This window comes from Malus domestica, chromosome 17 (assembly GCF_042453785.1).
Source record: "Malus domestica chromosome 17, GDT2T_hap1".
Lineage (NCBI taxonomy): Eukaryota > Viridiplantae > Streptophyta > Magnoliopsida > Rosales > Rosaceae > Malus > Malus domestica.
In genome coordinates, this window is record NC_091677.1 from 7043572 (window position 1) to 7059833 (window position 16262).

A 16262-nucleotide genomic window follows, 5' to 3' on the forward strand; every position below is an offset into this window, starting at 1 on the left:
CTCGCAACCAAGGTTGGTCGGGTGAGTACAGTAGATGTGGTGGTAGTGTCAAACGTGATGTTGATAGAATACTCAATGACTACGACCGAGGAATGACGTCTCTCAGCCCAGGGTTCTAAAACCTAAAGACAAGATTACTTAATTCATTGCGAAGTTCAAGATCTTCTGCCTTGGGTTTGGCAGCTTCAACTATATTTGTGAGAATATAAGTGCACCTAGTCAGTTTCAAGCTGAATAGGAAAAGATACTCACAGGAAATGAGTGTCCTTATGGTGAATATGGTTCGGCCGTATGATGTTGAACTCTGAAATATACTTGCAAGTAACCAATCATATAACACTTCACTTCAATGGGGAAACTAATGAAGTGACCTCTTTCAGCAAAAGAATCGAAGACTTTTCGCCAGCTGAGACATAGATAGGTAACCAACAAAACTATAAGTAATGATGTTTTACCAAACTGAAGATACTCTTAGGCCGACTAGTTCTACGACTCTAGTGATGTTCACCCAAATTGAATATGTTGCTACTTTGTCAACCCAGTGATGGTCAACCGAATTGAATATGTGATGACGGATGGATTAGGATAATTAGTATTTTTCTCATAGTTATGAAAAAGCTTCACATAGAGTGTTAAGAGTTATTTGTTGAGTTGAAGGGGCTTCTCACGTTGTAGAACCACTTCTATTTATAGGGAGAGTTCGTGATAACCAAGCTTGCTGAGGTAATAAAGTCCTAATAGAACTATGCATTTTCAGCACCCACCTGGATGTTCGTGACGTTATCTCTTCAATCCCCTCCTTAACCATTATGCACTTAATTCATTATTTATAACCATAGATTTTGATTCCTAAATAATTCGAATCTTATCTAAACCCATCCTGATCCTTAGCAATTTTAATTCGACCAGGACTCGACCGGGCCACATCTAAGTCTGGCCTTAAGTAATCCTACTTCCACTAGAATTCGGTCAAATCATGCTTTTCTGAGTGAAGAAAGCCAAATGGCCTAAAGGCTCACCTTTAGGCCGAGCGTCATGACCTTCTAACTTGAATTACCTCTCCTCAGCCTAAATCCAATATTTCATACTCAAACAAATTGATTTCTTTTAGTTTCGAACCTTAATTTCTTAGGAGTACTAAATATACCTTTCATACATTATTTAAATCTCTCCTAGTCTGTCTTTGCATGCTTGTGTGAGAAGATAGGGTACATGGTCCAGCTAGGACTCCTCAAGTTGTTGGAGAAAATAAATCCCAATTGACAATTATATAAGAGATCAGATCGCCACTATCATGTGATCACCCAAAGTCTCAAATTCAAGTTCCAGATATTTATACTAGTAGTCTATAATTGCCGATTATTAATTAGCTCTTGCTTAGAGATAGCATCCCCATTGCTCGATCTGTATGAAATTTAAGATATTCTTTATTGTGTGGCACAGCCTAGCTCGTTAAGCAATAACAAGCCTTAAGTAAACAAGAGCTAAGTTTATCTTAAGTAGTCTGCATCATTAATTAAATAATTGTCTTGCAATGTTGGCATCACATGGTGGAACCAATCCATACCATCATGAGTATCGTAGAACGTTAAAAATGGTGATGATAAAATTCCCTCCTCCCTCAGGTATGTAATTGGATAGTACTCACTTTGGACGTCATTCATCATATTGTCCGGCTGAAATGGTTCGGTCCAAAAATCTCCACTCGATTTGTCTAATATTGTTTCTGATGAAGCTAGAGTACCATCTTCAGCAGAGAAATAACTCACGATAGGTTGATCATGTCCATGATTTATGTTGGAGCTCAAGGAGTGGCCACTGGAAAATGTTTCAGGGGACAACGGAGAGCTCTCCAAAATTTGGTGACCATTATTATCATGTTTAGGAGCACTTTGAGCTCCCAATTCTGTATTTTGGCTAGTTACTGATGGGGCATCACTTGATTGCTCTGTCGTTTGAGATAGTGCTGTTGAATTTTGCTTTGTGAGCTTCTTAAAATAGGTATGCCAATGATTTTTAATATCATTGTCTGTTCTTCCTGGTAATTTAGCAGCAATCATTGACCATCTACATATTGAGGAAACAAATTTTCATTATAAAACGACCAACATTTTATGGCGTTCCTAATAGATCATTATCGTTATACAAGTGTTATGGACATTTTCTTTGTAAACTTATATATAATTAGTTACTTTGAATATATAATTAACTCATGAACTAAAGAAGAAATCATACTTATTCCCGAATTCTTCATGTAATTTGATGATCAAATTGTTTTCTTCTTGAGAGTAGTTTCCCCGTTTTACACCCGGTTGAAGATAGTTCGTCCATCTTAGTCTGCAACTTTTACCACACCTTGCTAAACCTGCAGAGAGATTATATGCAAAACAAACAAGTATATTTGATCACTACGTCACTCCTTGAATTGTCTGATATATCATGCATGCTTATTGCTTGAAGGTTCCTTAACCATATATGTGATCCAAACCAAAAGCTAAATGATGATGAGTTTTCGAAATTATGGTCAAATTAGTCACACATACTCTCATAGTTGAATGGGATGAAAAAAAAATTCATAAATTAGCCCAGAACGTTGTAGTCTTGTAGATAACCTATGTTATATGAGATTAAGCTTAAGAAAATTCTTTGAAGACACAATTAAGATGTTATTTTATGTACACTTACCAGCAAGTTTGGGAAGTGCACGCCAGTTCTTGTGACCGTGCTTATCAACATAAGCTTTTAACATATTGTCTTCTTCAGGACTCCATGCTCCTTTCTTTTGCCCATTTTTGTCATAGAAGGGCGCTCTCACCATCTCGTAGACTCCCCGCTTTCCCTCTCTGTTTTTTTATTTTTTTGTTTTATAAAAATAACATTCGAGCAGTATTTTCCCACCCACACACACACATATATATGATTAGAGTGAACATGCGATGACTGTAAAGTATCACGTGAAACGGGGAAGAAGAGGTAAATTCAAAAGCTATAGGAAAAGAGCATTAATCTTTTTATCATTTATGAAACGTGTGCTAATTTGACCGAAGATTGTAAGTGCTTTTCTTAGTGATTTCTTTAAAACTTTTTTATCGGCCGCCACAAGGTGATTCCTTGGTGATTTCTTTAAGAACTTTTTATCGGCCCCCACAAGGTGATTCCTTGGCAACATGATGGTATTTAAACAATTAAGCTTAAATTCACAATGAACTTTGTAGGCTAATGGTATACTTCATTTGCACGCAAACAATTCGCCGCACCTATAATCAAGGTTCTAAAAGACGCTAGGCGCAAGTCGGGCGGCGAGCTGAAGCCTAGCACTTAGGCGAACTAGGCGGATTTAAGTAAATATATTATATTTCATGCAAATATGTGTCTGTTTATACTTAAATATATATAATTTCATTATAAACTACAAAATAAAATGATATATATATTAGGAGGTATTGGAACATAATGAAAACATGGGGAACATGCATATAATGTGTATTCATTTAAGTATTCAACAAATCTCTTACAATTTATTGAAAAAAAATAAAATGCAAAATGAAAGTTATCTATTTTCTGTCTAAGTGAGTCGCAACCTAGGCAGGTATGGATGGGCTAGGAGGGTGCCTAAGCGGTCTAGGTGGGCGCCTCAACAGGTCTAGGCGCCCTTTCTTAATTTTCAAACGCCTAGGCATTAATCAGGACGGTGACCAACCGTCTAGGCGGCGCTAAACAGGGATTTTTAGAACAGTGCCTATAATTATTATTGTGTGCTAACTATACTTCACACTCTTGAAGTTTGAAGTAATTTTCAAAAAATTGGCCACGAGATTATAATTTTCAAACATTACGTACATAAGTTTTGAAATTGTATAAATTGTAAAATGTACACTTTTTGACTCTTTGAATATTTAATCCTCCATTAAATTGATGATTTTTATTTGTCAATGTGGCTTACACATTAGCGCCCATATAAGGCCCCTATGCTTACCATGTCATTAATTTATTGAAGGATCAAACAATCAATCCCACAAAAAACATGAATTAATACAATTTAATACCTTACAATGTAAAATGAGAGAATTAAAAATTCATGACCCATTTTGAAAATCAACTCAAACCTCAAAAGTTTAAAATGTAGCAACCATATCATTTTTATCTTTGACCACAAATATTATACATATAATTAAATAGGTGAACCAATATCCTAGTGAATAAGGTGTTGGCTTCTACCTATGCGTCTTGGGTTCAAAACTCTCAAGAACAACAACAACAAAGTCTTATCGCACTAAGTGGGGTCGACTTTATTTATCATAGAATGCCACTGCACTCGATTTTGTACCAAGTCTTCCGTGATATCCAAGTACTCCAAGCCTTTTCTTAGAGTATCTTTCCAAGTTTTTCTAGGTCTTCTTCTAGCCCTTTGGCCCTAAACCTATGTCTCGTAATCGCATCTTCTAACGGAAGCGGCTGTAGGTCTTCATTTCACATGTCCAAACCACCTACCGATTTTCTCTCATCTTTTCTTCATTTTCGGGTACTCCAACTTTACCTCGGATATCCTCATTCCTAATCCTATCCTTTGTCGTGTACCTATATATCCAAAGAAGCATTCTTATCTCCGCTACATTCATTTTGTTACTTGTTGATGCTTGATCGCCCAACATTTCGTGCCATAAAGTATTAATGGCCTTATTGGCGTCTTATGAAATTTTCCCTTGAGTTCTAGTGGCATACGATGGTCGCACAATACACTTGATACACTTTTCCACTTCATCCATCCAACATGTATTCTATGGTTGTGGAAATATTTCACATTGGCCATATCTCTGTGAAAAGAAGAGTTTAAATATTATATCCTCACTCCAACTAATACTGAGGCCTTTTGTCATAAAACCCCATACCTAATAGAACTATGTTGATGGTAATTAATAAGTTAGGGACAACATCGATGTTGTTAGAAGTGGACCTTTAGCCCATTTCTCTGATAATTCTATATGGTATCAAAGCCAAGAAAAGCGAGCACGTACTACCACATGATGGGTGGGTCTTCTTGGTCCCGTGTGAAAATGGTCGGTCCCTTGGCCTCGAGTGTTAAGTGAGTCCCCTTAGCTCCAAGTGGTTGTCGATGTATAGATCTCTCATGTGTGACCCACTAATTTATCTCATATCAGCCGTATCTCTATGAAAAGAAAAGTTAATATTATAACCCCACTCTAACTAGGTCTTTTTGTGATAAAACCTCACACTTGTCAGGAATGTGCAATTGGTAATTAAAAAATTGGGGACAATATTGGTGTTGTTAGAAGTGGACCTTTAGCTCATTTCTCTGATAATTCTATAGAGGTCTCTATCCAATTCTTTGTTCTTTTTCAAGATAGATCCAAGATAGCGAAAGCGCTCGCTCTTTGTACTTCATGATCTTCAATCCTCACCCCTAACTTATTTGAACCTCCGTTCTAATTGACCTTGCACTCCATATACTATATCTTTAACCTATTGAGGCGAAGATATTTAGATTTCAACACTTCCCACCAAAGGTTAAGCTTCACATTTACTCCCTCCTAGGTTTCATCTATCAACCTTATATCGTCTACGAAAGCATACACCAAGGAATATCTGTTAGACCAAGTCAATGTTTGATTCATGTTCCAACGACTTCAGGATGTTGTGATCAACCTAAACTCTTATTTACGAAAAGTTAGCTTAGGTGACAACTCCTTTACATGTTTGTTGTTTCTGTGATATGTTTCCTTTGTGTGTTATATTGTAATTTTTGAATTTTGAATAGTCTTGTAAATAAGGATTTCATTCCCTGATGTAATTTGACATGGAATATAAATACATATAGCTTCTCATTGAAAAGGCATGCAATTGAAATGAACTATTGTGTATTCTTAAGTCTTACATGGTATATGAGCCTTAGCAATCCAATGACACAGATCCTAAATTTTTTTTTTCCAATGGCTGATAACTTGAATGGTGCTGCAACCTCAACCAATTTAATTCCCAACCCATCAATCATAAACCCCTTCTTATCCATGACTACAGTTGTCAACATAAAACTAGATCGAACCAACTATTCTCTGTGGTTGGCTAAAATCCTACCAATCCTCAAGAGTCATGACCTAATAGGTTATGTCAATCGCATGCCCTCCCAAACATCTCATTGGTGCCGCTGCCATCAACCCTGCATACACAATCTGGGTGCAGCATGATCAAATGATACTAAGTTGGATAAATGATTCCCTCACACCATCTATGTTATCTGTTGTGGCAAGCAAGAGATCATCTCGTGATACCTGGGAGGCTCTCAAGCAACGGTATGCTTCTTTGTCCCAAATCGCATTTTGTTTCTTCGAAATGAACTGATGCAAACTAAGAAAGGAAATATGTCTATTACTGAAGATGAGCTTGCCCAGATGATCTTGAACAATCTGGGCCCTGCTTATGAAATGACTGTGAATGCTGTAAAGACACATGACACTCCAATCATGTATCCTACACTTGAGGCTCTCCTGCTGACAACGGAGATGAGAATGGCTGAGCAAATAGCTCTTATTGTGGAGGCTGCTCTTGTGAATGCATTTGTGACTGCAAGAGGTCGTGGTGGATAACTTTGTGGTAATGGACACGGTGTGTCTCCATCTGCACATGGTGGTGGTGGTGCTGTCAACCACGAGGGTTCCTTCCTCGCAACAACAATCAAAGGCCAAACTTTGCTTGCAACAGTGAGAAATTTACTTTTATATGAGAAAGATGACCTACCAAATATGTGGAAAACAAGGGCATCATGCCCTAGACTGTTACCAAAGAATGAATGTAGCATATGAAGGGATGAATGTAGCATATGAAGGGCGAATTCCAGCAAAGTGGCTTACTACTATGACGACATCTCTAATCACCATCAACAAGCAACATAATGGACAGTGGCTGCTGAACACATGTGCTAATGCTCATGTGACTCCAGACATTCAGAATTTGGTCAATCCAAAAAAGTATAACGATAATGAAAATATTAGTGGTGTAGGTAATGATACTGGCCTTTCTATATCTCATCTTGGTTCAAATAAAATCCAAACTCAGTCTTGCTCATTTGAATTGAAAAATATTCTAAGATGTCCCACTACCTCAACAAATATTATTTTTGCCCATAGGTTTACCCTAGACAACAACTGTTATTTACTTATCTTTCCTCATTTTTTTTCTTGTTAAGGACCGCAAGACTCGGAAGACGTTTTCCCATGAGAGATGTGAGAATGGCTTACCCATTTTTTGGTGGCGGTGGACAGTTCAACTACCCTATTTCAATGTGTGTAGGCATTCGAGTCTCAGCTCAGAAATGGCATTCACATCTTGGTCATCCTGCGTCGTCTATTATCAAGTTTTTAATTTCAAATAAACGAGTACTAGTTCATGGTACTTCTAATGTATTGTTTTGTAGGTCGTGTGCACTAAGAAAAAGTACTAAAATACCATTTAGTGCTTTAGAGTTTGTTTCCCAATTTCCTTTGCAAATTTTACATTTGGATGTTTAGTGTTCTCCAGTTGTTTCAATTGAAGGTTTTAAATATTATGTCTTATTTGTGGATGATTATTCTAGATATTCTTGGATTTTTCCCATGAAAATTAAGTCTGAAGTCTTTGAAATACTTGTCAAATTTAAAACTAAAGTGGAAAATATGTTCAATACTTCCATTAAAACTCTTTAGTGTGATGAAGGAGGAGAGTACAAGATTCATGTTTTTCAACATTTTCTTGCAACACATGGAATTTCTCAAAGGTTTTCATGTCCAAAACACCCTGACCAAAATGGTATTGCAGAAAGAAATCGACATATTGTCGAAACTGGTATTGTCATGCTTTCTCATTCCTATATTCGAAACAAATACTGGTTTGATGCTTGTTCAACGACAACTTATTTAATTAATAGACTATGAACTCGAGTTTTGTCACATAAGTCACCATATGAGAAATTGTTTTCCAAATCTCCAAGTTATGAGACGTTGAAGGTATTTGGTTGTCAATGTTTTCCTTGGCTAATGCCTTATGCACAAAATAAACTCCAACCTAAGTTAAAACCGTGTGTGTTTTTAGGTTACTCATTGAACCAGCAAGGGTACAAATGTCTGGACTTGTCCACGAGACGAATTTATTTGTCTCACCATGTTCTATTCGATGAGGACTCATTTCCATTTAAGGAACTCACATCTTCACTGAAGAATGTCGATCACACATGTAGTGTTACAAATCTTGATCTTTTGTTTACCTTTCCTATATAAATGTCCACTTCATCCACCAACTCGCTGACTTCTACTCAAATCATAGTGTCCTTGTCTCAACCAAATACTACCACTCCTGATTCGAACAACCTTCCACAAAATCCCATATTATCTCATCCTGCCAATCCACCAGTCACTATATCTATGCCTAACCCTATCTCCACCAATCCCGATTTAAATAAGCGAGCAGTAGTTAATGAACCAAACATAAATCTGCCTATGCCATCTTCAGATCATGACAATACACAATTGAGTCAACCCTATGTGCCATTGAAGCAAATGACAACTTGTTTGCAGTTTGGAATACACAAGCCAAATCCTAAATATGCTTTGCATGTTTCTACTGACCTTTCTTTCGTTGAACCAACATGTTTTAGTCAGGTAGTTAAGCATCAAGCATGGAAGGATGCCATGGTTCAAGAGTTTAATGCATTGCAACACTGTGGTACTTGGAAACTTGTTCCTTATCATCCCCAAATGAATTTGTTGCCAAACAAATAGGTGTTTAAGATAAAAAAAAACGGGCAGATGGCTCGATGGAAAGGCACAAGGCCAGGTTGGTTGCCAATGGGTTTCATCAATAGCCTGGAATTGATTACATAGAGACCTTTAGTCCTATGGTCAAGCACATCACCATAAGATTTGTCCTCAGTTTAGCAGTTTAAAAAAAAATGGCATGTAAGGCAACTGGATGTACATAACGCTTTCTTGCATGGATTTCTAAAGGAGGACGCATATATGTGACAACCTGCCAGATTCATTGATAAGCAGCATCCCAATCATGTGTGCAAATTGCAACGAAGCTTATATGGCTTGAAACAAGCCCCAAGAGCGTGGTTCCAACGTTTTTCAGAGTTTCTACTTCAATTGGGGTTTCAAGCTTCCTCTTGTGATTACAGTTTATTTGTTTTCCATCATATGTTCTCAAGATCAGGTTGCTGATCTGTTCATAAAAGGTTTGTCATTGGCGCAGTTCAACCTTCTTGTTTCCAAGCTTTCAGTTATTCCTCCGCCTGCCAGCTTGCGGGGGGAGGTTAGACCAAGTTAGTGTTTGATTTCTGTTCCCGCGACTTCATGAGGTTTTGATCAACCTAAACTCTTATCTACAAAGAGGTAGGTTAGGTTACAACTCCTTTAAATGTTTGTTGTTTCTATGATATGTTTCCTTTGTATATTCTGTTGTAATTTTTTAATTTTGAATAGCCTTGTAAATAGGGATTTCATTCCCTAATGTAATCTGAAGTGGAATATAAATACATGCAGCCTCTCATTGAAAAGCCATGCAATTGAAGTGAACACTTGTGTATTCTTAAGTCTTACAATATCATCTTAAATATTTCCCATCACCTCATCCATTATCAATGCATAAAGGTAAGGACATAAATATGAGCATTGATGTAATCCTATAGTCATGAGAAAAATTAGGTGAGGACTCTTCTCTCTCCTAAATTATTGTAATATTTTCGAACTCCCCCCCCTCCATTTAAAATAGTAAATTTTAAAAAAAATTAGGTTAACCAAACTTTTTATTTTTGGATGGATAGCAGTTCTATTTTATGTTTTTGCGTATATTTAAAGAAGGTCATGGTATTGGCAAATGGCCATTTATAGTAATTTGGCAAGGCTACATCATGTAGCTAATGATATCGTACCCTCAACAAAGAAACAGTCAAGCAGAGAAGATCACACGTGTAGCATAGACTTAGACCAATAAAACAAACTTAGATAACCGCATCTGGATCCAACGGTTGACGCGCTTAATGTCACATGCAAATGTTTGGATAGGATCGACAATTAAATAATCAACTATCAATACCCTAATCACTTATTAAGTTGATGACATCACAGAAAATGACGTAGAAGTTGCGATGTCATCAATGGTTGAATAAGAAGAACCAAATTAAGAAAAGGGACCACTGTTTCCGACTGTTTCGGTTGATGATACAGACACGGTTTTCCCCGAAAAGTAAATCTTTGAATAAAACAATAATTTAGTAGACGCTTTCACACTTTGAATAATTCGGTTTCACACTCTATTAATCTTGCACAGATGTCTATATTTGTCTTGTTACCGGTGGACAAAAGCCAACCCTACAGAGGAAGAGGATCATTTCTAGATTCATTTGGTAGAGATCCTAGGAATTCTATAATCTAACCATTTATCGTATATCGTGCGATTAATTTTCGTTATACTATATGTATTTAATTTTAAATAAAAAAAAGTTATATAATTTCTGATCACACGATACACGATAAATGATTAAATCAAATTCCTCCTAATTAAAGAAAACACCAATACAATCCACAAACCAAAACACACAAAAAGAACATAGGATTTATAATACTACCTAGGTTTTTGTTTTTTTTGATAAAAAAAATAATTTATTAAACACAAACTTACAAGCAAACCAAATGCCCAACTTACACCTATAAACAAACAAAAAAGGGCTTAAGACAAAAGAAAACACACAAAGAGAGCCCTAAAATAGTAAGGCCCAAAAAAACACAACAGTCGACCATAAGCTTCCACTGCATTTTCCACCGATAGATTACTAGTCAATCCATCTGATTCCCAGTCCACCCTCAAGTATCACCTCATTAGACGCCACCTCCAACCTAGATTTGCTACCTGAGCACAACCGTAAATAGGGGATAGTCGGCAACTAAGCGAGAGAAGCCAACTACCAGTACGAAGCTCGTGGAAACCCACAAACAACACTATCGGAACCAGGAGACAACAAGGAGAAAGTGATGGTGTTGGAAACACCTGAGCCAGTGTTAACACCGGAACTCTACACGCAATCTCAACAGGATACTTGAAGATCGAACCAAGGAAGAGCTAGGAAGAGGTATACCCTCGGGGGTTGAGGAATTGGACAGATCAAAGTTAAAATTTGGGTGAAAAAACAGTAGAGGCAAGGAAAACGGAAGGAAAAGAAAGACAAGAGGACACTGTAACTAACCCCGCCGAAGCAAAGGCCAGTACCACTGTAAAATCTTAAGTTTGAAAGCCTCACACAAATAGTGAGAAAAACTATCAACTTGGAGAGAAAAGCTCTCAACTCGTGGAGAACTAAAAAGCAATTGTTTTGGTTTTTTTGTACTTAGGTCTATTTTGGTAATCGAGTTTTGGAGTACATAAAAATCTTCTTTTTTCAAACATTAGCTTAATCTCTCACACACTTGCTCACAAGACTCAAAATGTTTCCCTTGTAATTAATTATACTCAAGTAAATAACCCATAAGGTCTTATTTATATGTTATAGGCTTTATATTGCAGTAGGGATCCCAAAAACATCAGGAACTTAAGAAATCTAAATTCTCGAAAATGATGGTGCACTGTGTGGAAGTAAAAAATTGTGTGGATGAGATCCTCATTGTGCATTTTGATCAAAATTTTGATCATGAAATGACGTTACAAGACAATTCTCTATACTCTCCTTCTATAAATAGAAAACTTGAAGTAGAAAACAATGGAACCAAACACAAACTTGAGCATTGAGGTAACCTAATCCTTAAACTTTAAAATTAGGGTAAATTACACAAAACTAACTCAACTATTTTTCAAGCCATAATCTCATATCTCATGTTTTATACATTGCAATGTTATACATCAACTTATGAATTCGTTGCAATGTCAGACCTCTGTTAATTTTTTGTCAATTTGGTTGTTAAATGATGACGTGGCAGAAGTGGGGCCCACTCATTCACCCACTAAAATAAAAAATTAATTAATTATTATACATTATAAATTTTTTATTTGACAATTAAAATCAATTAAGAAAAACTCTCTTCCTCACTCACTCACTCTCTATTTCCTCTCACTTGTCTCCCTCACTCACTCGCTCAGCTTTCACTTGCAGAGAAACAATGGCAGCCATGCTCGCCATGGCCACACTTCTTCTAACGAGATTCTTCTTTGTTGTTCTCCATGTCTCTTCAAATTCGGATACCAAACCTCTCATATCATTCAAAGTCACGTCTGATGCATCCAACATGATCACCACTTGGAAGTCCACCTCCATTGACACGTGCACCTGGACTGGTGCCTTATACATAAGCAATCGAGTATTCTGACTCATCATTGAGAACCTTGACCTCCGTAACTCATTCAAGCCACTTATCGCGCTAACTCAGCTGTGAATCCAACCAAAGCTTATGCAGATCATACATGTTAGAGATATGTCAACAATATGGGATAAACTTATATATATGCTACTAATAAATGCGAATAAATATATTATAGATAATAAACAAGATGAAATATTATTTAAGCAGTGAAACAGAAGATCGAGACTTGCGTACCGCAATGTCCTTGAAACAGAAATTTCGTCCCTACTCAGTGCTTGTAGTTCTACGGATGTCTGCTTCACCAGGATTCAATGATCTAAGTTAGAATTCCAGCACCGGAAAACTAAACTTCTGCGAATTTGTTTGTGGGACTCTCAGTATGTTTGGTATATAAGGATTGATGATTTTCAGTGAGTTGAATAATATGCAGATGCATGTATTTATAGTAAGCATATGTTTGTTCACAATAAACATGTTTTTGGGAGGCGAATGTTCAATGCAAAGGTGTGTTGCTCCATCTGTTTCTCAAATATGTTCATACACTCTTAGACTTCATCTAAATGATGAGTCATTTCATAAAAAATAATTTAATTTAATTCGAAATTAATTAAAAATAATTAATTAAAGAATTTAACTTTCAGAGCCCAAGATCTCCAAGGCCCATCTTTTGATAATTAATTATATATTAATTATCAATTAATTGTTACACCCCAAAGCCCAACCCCAAGGGTGAGCCCAATTTTATTCTCCAAGGTTTATCACTCTAATCATTTTCTATAAGGGACAAAGCCTTATAAAGTGAGAAAACCTTATGGTGGTGAGCAATGTGGGACAATGCAATTATACTCAAAATTTCCAACAATACACACCGATGCCAACGCCACTGACTCCTTCAGCGACGACAATGTCACATCCCGGCTCGGGAGGGACCACTTCCCGGGCCTGCTCCATCACCGTAGCACAATATTGTCCGCTTTGGGCTTACCATTCCCTCATGGTTTTGTTTTTGGGAACTCACGAGCAACTTCCCAATGGGTCACCCATCTTGGAAGTGCTCTGGCCTCCTTCTCGCTTAACTTCGGAGTTCCTACGGAACCCGAAGCCAGTGAGCTCCCAAAATGCCTCGTGCTAGGTAGGGATATGAATATACATTTAAGGATCACTCCCATGGACGATGTGGGATGTTACAATCCACTCTCCTTAAGGGCCCGACGTCTTCGTCGGCACACTTTCGGCCAAGGATTGGCTCTGATACCATTTGTCACATCCCGGCTCGGAAGGGATCACTTCCCGGGCCTGCTCCATCACCGTATCACAATATTGTCCGCTTTGGGCTTACCATTCCCTAACGGTTTTGTTTTTGGGAACTCACGAGCAACTTCCTAGTGGGTCACCCATCTTGGAAGTGCTCTGGCCTCCTTCTCGCTTAACTTCGGAGTTCCTACGGAACCCGAAGCTAGTGAGCTCCCAAAAGCTCTCGTGCTAGGTAGGGATGTGAATATACATTTAAGGATCACTCCCCTGGGCGACGTGGGATGTTACAACAACGAAGACAGTGTCGTGTTGACGGTGAAGCAGCGCAGCAGAGAAATCAACCTTGAGGTCTTTTCGCCTTCCTCTGCTTCGTCTTCTTTGCCTTGCTCTGGTCGTCCTAAGCTGTGCCGAATCTACAACACCAACTGGAGTTTGCTGATTTGAGCCTCCAGAAGGTACATCAAATAAACCTGACCTGGCCTGCATATAAGGCATTTCCCGCAACACTAACTAGAGTTTGCTGAGGTTCCCTATTCGCCATCAACAATGGTGTATCAGCCAATGTGGAGGAACTTGACGAAGCAGTCGGAGTGGGAGGCTTAGTGGTCGAAGAAGGGAGCGTTGAGGTCGAATGAGATGTCGTTAGGGATCTGCGTAGGAATTTTGGTGTGTCTAAGGCAAACGAGGAAGAAGGGGGACAAATGAGGGAGTGAGGGGAGGAAAAAGAGGGGCAAATGAGGGAATGAGTGGATTAAGAAGGTGGACGGAGGTGGGCGTGAGAGAGAAAGAGTGAGTGAGGGAGACAAGTGAGAGGCAAAAGAGTGAGTGGGTGTTGAAGAGAGTTTTTTTTTAATTAACTTTAATTGTTAAAAAATTAATAATTAATTTTTTATTATTTTATTGGGGAAGGAGTGGGCTCTGTTCCTGCTATGTCATCATTTAATAGCCAATTTAACAGAAAATTTAACGGATGTATGATATTGCAACGAATTCAAAAGTTGAGGTATAACATTGCTATGTTTAAAACATGAGGTATGAGATTGTGATTCGATCTATAGTTGAGATAATTTTATGTAACTTACCCTTAAAATTAATGTTGGCCAACTGAGATCAAAGCAGAACAAATGAATATATACAGTCTAATTAATGAGTGATGAGAGTTTCATGATTTAGAGGTCAAAATATTTACTAATTATGTGATGCTGTTTTTTTTTTTTTTTTTTGAATACATCTGTATTTTTACACTAAGAATTTTAATGACTCAATACTGACACGCAAATATATATTAATCCTAGCAAACCAGTTTCATGAAATTAAGAAGTCCAAAATAAGAACAATTTGGCATATCCATGGTATATAACACGTTTTCACTAGAATTTCCAAGAAACCATGGGATTGATTTTGAAGCTTCTAGTTACTTTTTTCTAATGAATAAGGTTTGTGTGAATCACATGCATGTACGTAACAGATACAAATTGTGTAATTAATCATGTTGATAATCAATTATGGTGGCGGCACATAAGTTAAAGTACTCGTCAAATTAATAGTTTCTAAGATAATGACGTAAGATTCCGACGGATAGATAGTACTAGTGGTACTTGGTACAAATCACATTTGATAAAGCAAATCTTATATGCGACAATAGGTACGTGTTCATGTTGAATAACCTGCAAGATAATGGGCCTGGGCGATCCTATTAGCCTTAATCATTATCATATCATGGAGGTTAATTAGTCGCTTGCTCCGTGGCTGGTGATGACTTAGTTTTTGCTAGCAGCCTGACAAACAGTCTAAAGTATGGCAATTTTTTTGACTTTTTGTTACTTTTTTTTTTTCTTGTTTGTAATCTTTTTTAGCAATAGCTTTGCCGTCAGCAGCAACGCTTGCTCTATGGATGTTGCTCTATTTTCTTGTGGAGGTGAGCGGTTTAGGATGATGAAGGCTGAGATTTTAAGAATTCAAGCAACCTAGTACCAGCAAGGTGAGAACCAACTATTGGGTCTTTTCACGTACTTTCCCAAAGTAACGTGTTACGAGCATACCGGATTGAGTGCAGCACCATCAGCCGATAAACTATCAAAGCGACCTTGTGACCGGTTAAGAGGCAATATAACACAACCATTTTGTAATAGAACAAGCAATGAAGTCATAGGATCGAATCTGAAGTGAAGATGAGAATGAGACAACCCTGGCAAATAAGCACTCCTTTAACACATGCAGTGCCGACTTCAGAGGGGAACTGCAAGATAAACAGTTAATGACCATCACCATACTTTTTGAGACAAAAATTAATCGAGTAGGAAGGATATCTTTGCATAAATTTCATAAGTACAAGATAAAGCTTTCTAAAGGGTAGATCACACCCCCGATGAACTAAGGGACGCCCATCATAACTTAAAGCAACCGCCACTTGATCCAATGCAAGTTCATTTGTACATCGTGTTAAGCTGGGTGCAATACACAATTGTTTTCCGTACTTGTGTCGCCTAATTTTATCGTGGATTTATAGTCTATAGAAATATACGAAGTACAAATACGTTTACATATGTCCATGTGAATGTTAATTTAATTTTGATAACCAAGCTTAGCTACAAATCAGCTATTGTTCCATTCTTCCAGTGAAGGAGTAGCTAGCATGTTTAGCACTAATTCGATAAATAGGAGAAAGAA

At 37.5% G+C, this 16262-nt stretch overlaps 1 protein-coding gene across 1 annotated transcript; it reads right to left on the bottom strand.

Moving 5' to 3' along the window:
* Nucleotides 1–1489: 1489 nt before the first annotated feature.
* On the bottom strand, nt 1490–2885 carry LOC103404906 (transcription factor MYB4-like). The gene is made up of 3 exons (XM_008343870.3): nt 2686–2885; nt 2236–2365; nt 1490–2067 (listed from the first exon to the last, which is right to left on the bottom strand). The coding sequence occupies exons 1-3, from the start codon at nt 2816–2818 to the stop codon at nt 1491–1493; spliced, it is 840 nt and encodes a 279-aa protein (XP_008342092.3). The 5' UTR covers nt 2819–2885; the 3' UTR covers nt 1490.
* Between the last annotated feature and the right edge of the window lie 13377 nt (nt 2886–16262).

Coding starts and splice junctions, on each gene's coding strand:
- LOC103404906 (XM_008343870.3), bottom strand. CDS start 2,818: ATGGTGAGAGCGCCCTTCTATGACAAAAATGGGCAAAAGAAAGGAGCA. Junction 2,366..2,685: donor TGCACTTCCCAAACTTGCTG/GTAAGTGTACAT, acceptor ATCTCTCTGCAG/GTTTAGCAAGGTGTGGTAAA. Junction 2,068..2,235: donor CATGAAGAATTCGGGAATAA/GTATGATTTCTT, acceptor CTCAATATGTAG/ATGGTCAATGATTGCTGCTA.